General features: G+C 40.3%; 1 protein-coding gene across 2 annotated transcripts; it reads left to right on the top strand.

Moving 5' to 3' along the window:
- mief2 (mitochondrial elongation factor 2) lies at window positions 1–6647 on the top strand. 2 transcript variants are annotated; one of them, XM_064322587.1, is made up of 4 exons: window positions 1–203; window positions 4022–4182; window positions 4342–4507; window positions 4885–6647. In XM_064322587.1, the coding sequence occupies exons 2-4, from the start codon at window positions 4048–4050 to the stop codon at window positions 5943–5945; spliced, it is 1362 nt and encodes a 453-aa protein (XP_064178657.1). In that variant the 5' UTR covers window positions 1–203; window positions 4022–4047; the 3' UTR covers window positions 5946–6647. The 2 variants fall into 2 exon arrangements, with proteins under 2 accessions (XP_064178657.1, XP_064178655.1); XM_064322585.1 differs by having other exon boundaries at window positions 3–203; window positions 4882–6647.

Below are 6647 nucleotides of genomic sequence, written 5' to 3'. Positions count from 1 at the left end.
GCTTCGCGATTGGTTCAACGAAATGTCACAAACAGCACGTACGAGCCCGTTTGCTGTTTGCACCGATAACATTAGTGCTAACGCAGCTGGCTAGCTAGACTGCTGACAAAAAGAAAAAGAAGGTCGAGAGTTAATCAAGACGGTGAACAATCGGTAGATAGACGAAATCATGATTTTGACACAGTGAAATCCAAACAAGCAAGGTAAGTTGACATACATGTAGCTGGCGAGCTCACCTGGAAGGAGGTGGGTTATCTAGCTGCTACTTTGTTAGCTTGATCTTTGCCAGCTGGCTTGCCAAGTTGTATGTAGCACAACTGCTTAGCTACGTAGTTTGCTGTCTTTTAGTTTTGATCATTGCAACTGTAGTTGCATTACGTCGAAGATGCAACTACGGGAGCTATCGTTTCGGTAATTCAGATTCAGTGAGCTCGCCAGGTCATAACCTGATTTGCTACCTAGCTAGCTATCCTGAATCTTTAGAAGCCTGGCAAGGTGGGAAGCGGCCTTTATACCAGTGCAACCCATATGGTGCAACCAACAAGAAAGACTGGTAGCTCATAAAAAGCTAGGCTACGGCTAAGCACTTCTAACAGTTTGATAGCTTTGTACACCACACATTCAATTGTCATAGTTGTTATAAAATTCCCTTGTTCACATTTTGCTATGTTGCTAACAGTTATAAATTCTGGTTTAAAAAAGTTTTAGCTTTTAGAATTATAGAACAATAAACACAAAGCACAATATAGAACAATAAGCACAATGTGAACGTGGAACCTTTGCTCTTCATGGCATGCAGAGATATTTCTGAGACTGTGTGGCTTAAGTGGGTAAATAGTCCCTCTAAACACGAAAAGTACCTCATTAAGACAACATAACAGCTTATTAAAATTATATTATTTCAATTGTGGTTGGAACCGAAATACCCTGTGATACCCCACGACTGAGTTTGAGAACCACTGCCCAAAGCAATATGCACACCGAACAGGTAAGGTTTACATCACCCTGGGAAACAGACTGTGTGTCACAAACAAAGACAGGCTACTGTAGGGCAGTTCACAGAAGTCTGGTTCTTATCATACGCTCAAAGGAAAACAGACTGTTTAGTGTGCAGACAGGGAGTCAGGGGAGTGATGAAGAGACAGTGCTCAGTTGCAAAACATCTGACTTGAATTAGCATTATGTGAACTTTAGGTTCTCCATAATACAATGTAATCATGTTTTGTATTGTTGGAAAACTGATGTCATGGGGAACAAGTTGATGTCTTGTGGTGGGGTGCTGACAAGATCTTGACACCTTTGGGTCAGCACTGAGCCAGATACAAAGGTTAACCTGGTGTAATATGCTTACAGAGGTCGTGCAAGCAGGATTATTGATCTATACTGTTTTGCCATGATTGTGTCTTTATTTGATGACTTGGTGTTTTGCTTTGATCTTTTTGTATAAAGGAGAGAAGTGCAATGGTTTGGGGAGACTCGTCAACACTTTGGATAAAAGTGTCTGCCAAATAAGTGTAATCTAATGTCAACACGGTCTCCATGCATGTATAAGCCATTTACGTGAATAGCCACCATTTCACCACTCACATTTTGCACCATTGTGTGTTGTTATTATTACTAGACACACTGAGCAATGAACTGCATGCATTTTAGCCTGGCATTCCTGTAAAAAAGTTGTGTAAGTCGCTCTGGATAAGAGCGTCTGCTAAATGCCTGCAATGTAATGTAATGTAATTCCTCTGTGACACTTACCATTGCACATCTAGATGTTTTAAGGTCCTACCATACATGTAGAACACACATCTGCACCCCGTAGTCACTCGCCTATACACTAGTGTTGTGGCAGGATACACAATTGTATTTATGCAGGCTACACAAGGCAAATCAGTCTCTTTTGTCTATACATAACTGTTAGCACAGAGGAAAGGTTAAAAAACATTATTGTTGGAGTCAGACTACTTCTGCCATTTGGTTTGCGGAGAGGTTTCTACAGTTGGTGACCTCAACGTGATAAGTTGATAAGTTTTTCCTTGACAGATGATTCCTGATGTATCCACAACGCATTTGGAATAATTGATGATATGACTGATAATAAGGCAGTAAAAGCCTGCTTGCCTTCAGAAGACAGATGCAGGGTTGATGAGAAATGACTGTATGCCAGCCACTTGAAAGTCCATCTGGATGTTTGCATAAGCCTTTCTTCTCTCCATTGTGGCTGTGCTGTAATTAGCATAAAATATCAGAGCCTTCATGTTGTCCTGAATAGGCTCAGCTGTCCTTACTTCCTTGCAAAAATGGCTTGCTGCTCATATCTTGAATACTTGAAAATCCCTATTCTGAGAGTGTCTCTGTTTTTGGAATTTTAGACTGTAAGTCTGATATGCATGTTCAGTTTCAATGTGCTCATTACCAAGTAAAGGGATCCACTTCAGGAGCATTGGACCTCTGCTTTGCCTGCCGCATGTCGGTCCAACTAGCCTCATAGTATTGTGCCATTCTCAATCTTCCAGTTTTATCATTTTTTGGCTAAGTTTGACCAAATTGGCCAAACACTTTCCGACATCCTGTTTGGATCATCTGGGTTCAGCCTGAATTGAGTAGACCTTGTCAGTCAAGCTTTGCACAGTAAACATGTGCAACTTCAGGTTTTTCTGCAAGTAATTTAGTGGACTAGTTGATTCCCTCAAGTGCAATGTTTATAGCTTGAGTGACAGCGGTCTCAGGTCTTTCTTGCTGGTTGGCGAGTGCTAGCAAAATGTTGCCTGCGATTTGGCCCTCAGAGGAGACGTGGTCATGATTTCAAATGGTTTGTGGTGAGAATGATAATATTAATTTAATGGCATTGGTTGAACCTGTTTTGCCACCGTTGTTGCACACTTGGAAAACATCTTTGGAGTTGTAATTCCAAATGATGGCCCGTGTTTTTGAACATTTATTCCTTTTAAGCAAGCAATAGCTGCGGTATAGGTGAAACTTGATGCAGGTGCAGGTCTCAAGTTTAGATTTGCATAACTCATGGTGCTTCTTTTCTTTTAGCCAGCAGGTGACATCTGCTTTCATCCCATAAAAGAAAGCATATTTTGGGTTGTTTCCTGTAGTTGTGTTAGATTGCATTCTCAGTGCTGCAAGAACCTAGCATAGAATAGCAGTTCATTGATGATATTAGTTTCCCTGGTTGGAAATTTGTGAGAATGGGCATCTCAGTAAGTGATTATTTACACAAACAATAAAATCCCAGTTCTTTCTATTAGAATATTTAATTTCAGGAGCCACACAGTAATACAGCATCAAGGGAATCAAAATGCACATCACACTTGCAACATCTGGGTCCATTTATTTTTTTGACCATCATATTTTAAAGCTGTAACCTTCATACTTCCTGAATGGTAACATAATCTCAGAGAGAAGGTCGCCTAAATAAATTAAATGGCAAACAGACCTGCACACATGTACCTAAAATAACCCCAGGCAAACTGACAGATATCAAAGACAGTACTGAGTCAACCCCCTGACTGCATCATTTGAATTGCTGGATCTCGTGGATATCTATTTCAGCAAAGTGTCAGTGCCAGGTGCTTCGGCTAAATTGGAGTGTGGCGTTTTAGTTGGAGGAATTGAGCTGCAACATTGCTTGCTTGAAAACAACTATGGCTACCTACCTTGAAACAAAAATCCTGTGCATGAATTTTGTTTGTTTTTTTACTGAAAGGAATTTATTCTATTTGAGTAACAGTGACAAATCATATGAGTTTTTTTTTTTTTTTTTTTTTTTTTTTTTACAAGAAGCTGCTATTGGGGAAAATAGAGTCATAAAGCTGCCACTGACGTTGATTCCTCAATTTAAAAAATGACCTATGTTGTATGTACTAGGCTATATGCTGAGGCACTCTGAAATCTGTGTTAAAAATTCAGTGTGCTTTTGAATTTGTTGCAGAGCGCAATGGTGACAAAGTAAAGATTGGGGGGCACTTATGTAGTAAATGTTCATGTATGTGTTAATTAAAATGTCTGCTGTTTTTAGGGCCTCTCTCAAAGGCAATAAGGACAATGTACTATCAAGGGAAGAGGAGGGGTGAAGAAGGCTTTGCTGCTGTTATTGACTTCCTTCTAGCAAATGCCCGCTTGGTGCTTGGGATCGGGGGAGCAGCAGTTCTGGGAATAGCCACGCTGGCTGTAAAGCGGGTAAGTAGATATAAATCCTGTGAATTACAGAAGTTTATGCATTAGATGATTTATTTGAATGCCTTTAAGAAAGAATCACAGTTCATAAACTCATAAAATGGTATGCTCTGGTGTTAAAGCTTCCTGAGAATGGCCCGATTACATTTTGTGTTGCTGCAGTTGATTGAGCGTGCTGGCAGAACCCCAGATGATGAGAAACCAGACCAGAAGACCATAGACAGTTGGGAGGAGCTGAGCCTGGTTAGCTCGTCCCCAAAACTGCTGAGGAAAGGCATTGAGGGTGTGGTTATGAAGCAGATCGCTGCTGCTGCCAAAGCTCAGAAAGGTACCTCAGCATTCTGCATTTGACATGAATTTATAGTACATGTGCAGATTAATGGTGTGGAGTTTTTCTGTCTCCAGAAATTTGAATACCATACTTGTTAAAATTAGGCCTGTGACTAAAAACATTTGCCACATTTTAGGTTTTCATGTCTTTCCAGCATCCCAGTTTAGAATATTTGTCAGCTTCTGTATGTTCTCTTTCAAGGTTCAAGTGAACAAATTTATTCATGAAGCTTGAAATATAGTTCTTTGCAGAAATCCAGAGACACATGGAAAACTGTTATGCGTAGTGTTGAGTTTTGTCTGAAACAAAAATGAAGTAAATGTGCGAGTTTGCATATTGTGCTTTAGGCATTCAACTTAATTGTATTTCAGCAGAGTTGTCCAAGCCTTCCAGTACTACTGCAGAGAAGCCCCAGGTTGAAGTGAAGAGGATCCAGCTGTGTGTTAGCCTTCATGAGAGGCTGAAGCAGTACTACGAGTCCCACGTAGCTCTATCTTTAGAGGAAGTGAGTCGAGCTCAACAACAGGCTTTGGATATATGCACAGAAATCCAAGGCTTCCTCCACACCAAGCACCCTGACATGCCTCTGGAGGAAATGCACCTAGGTGGCTCACTGCTGGATGATCTCCAGGTTGTGGCTGCAGACCACGCCTGTCTCCTTGTGCCTTTGCAAATCGAGGACATGCTTTGGAAGCTAATCCCAGGTGAAGAAACGATCCTGGGTAAACCACAGTTCTGGATGGTCCGCCGGGTTAACCTGGAGTACTTTCCTCGTGGCCGTAGTTTCTGGGACAGGTTCATGGTGGGGGGTTACCTCTCTTCCAAAACAGTAGTTGAAGTCCTGAACAAGTCTGTGATGGAGACGATTAACTGGCCGATCCTCAGCAACATGCTTGAATGTGTGGTCAGACCCGTGATGGGGTCCCAGGAGTTGAAGCTTGAGATTAAGAATGGAAACAGTCAGCTATTCATTAGCATCTTACCTACCATACACTTGAATGACACCGTTTTGACCGCCCAACTGGAGTTCACTGGAAACTTTGACAACATTTGGTACCACAGTCTTTATACTGCTGAAACCACCAAGCTTGCAGAATTGGATGAAGAAGACCATGGTATCCGAAAACTCTGCTTAAAAATCCTCAAGGCAGTGTGCAAAAATAACCCCCCATTGAGGAAGCTCTCTGGGGGACACCTAGCAAATGTCATTTTGCATCTCAGTGAGAAGGAATACGATTGGACAGAGGCTGCTTTGGCTGATAGATTCCAGCAGGCCATTACTGAGATGATTGGTTATTTGGAAATAGGTTGTCTTCCCAATTACTTCAAGCAGACAATAAATTTGCTATCTGATTTCACTGAAGAAGAGATTGATGAAATGGGTTTTATGCTGTACTGTGCTGTATCTGAACCAGAAATACTGTTGCAAATGTAAATATTGGCATTTTTGGTTTTCAATAACTATTTACTTCAAAATATGTAATTATAATTGCAGCAATAACAAGATAAATGTACCAGTATGACACTCAGATACCTTAGATACTTTGAAGTGTTAGAAATTATCTGAATCTCAGAAATATATGAATGTTGCCAACAAGCAGAGCCTCCAACTAAACAATAAACTTGTGAAACATAATTTGCAAAACAATTTTCATTGAAAATCATTTGGATTTATAGTTTCAGCTTCCAGCTGTAGTATTTTCTATACTGTCAGTTTTACGTTTTCCTTTTTGGGGAGAGTAGAAGTGGATGATACTGGCTGTTGGCAATTTCCAGCATCTCTTAAGTGGTAACATATACAGTGGATTTAGAAAAAACAGTGTAGTAAAAATATTTTTGTACATGTACATAAACTCTGTAGAATTTATTTGCATTTTCTGTAAATAGTACATTTTTTGAAGACTAGAGAATATTTTAAGTCTGTATGCTCACGACTTTATACACTGTGTATAATATGGTTGCTGTGCTCAAGAATGTCTAAGCTCTCAATCCTGTGATGGCAGGACATGGTGGAGCTAAACAACCTTGGTCATGTTTTTGAATGATCTTATTCAATAAAGGTGTATTTGAAGATGTGTTCCTTTTCTCAAAACGTCCTCTTAAGGAAATAAAATAAAGTATTATTTTTGTAGTGTTA

This window comes from Anguilla rostrata, chromosome 2 (genome assembly GCF_018555375.3).
Source record: "Anguilla rostrata isolate EN2019 chromosome 2, ASM1855537v3, whole genome shotgun sequence".
NCBI lineage: Eukaryota > Metazoa > Chordata > Actinopteri > Anguilliformes > Anguillidae > Anguilla > Anguilla rostrata.
Note: the sequence above shows the minus strand (reverse complement) of the source record. Positions and strands in the feature narration are given on the sequence as shown.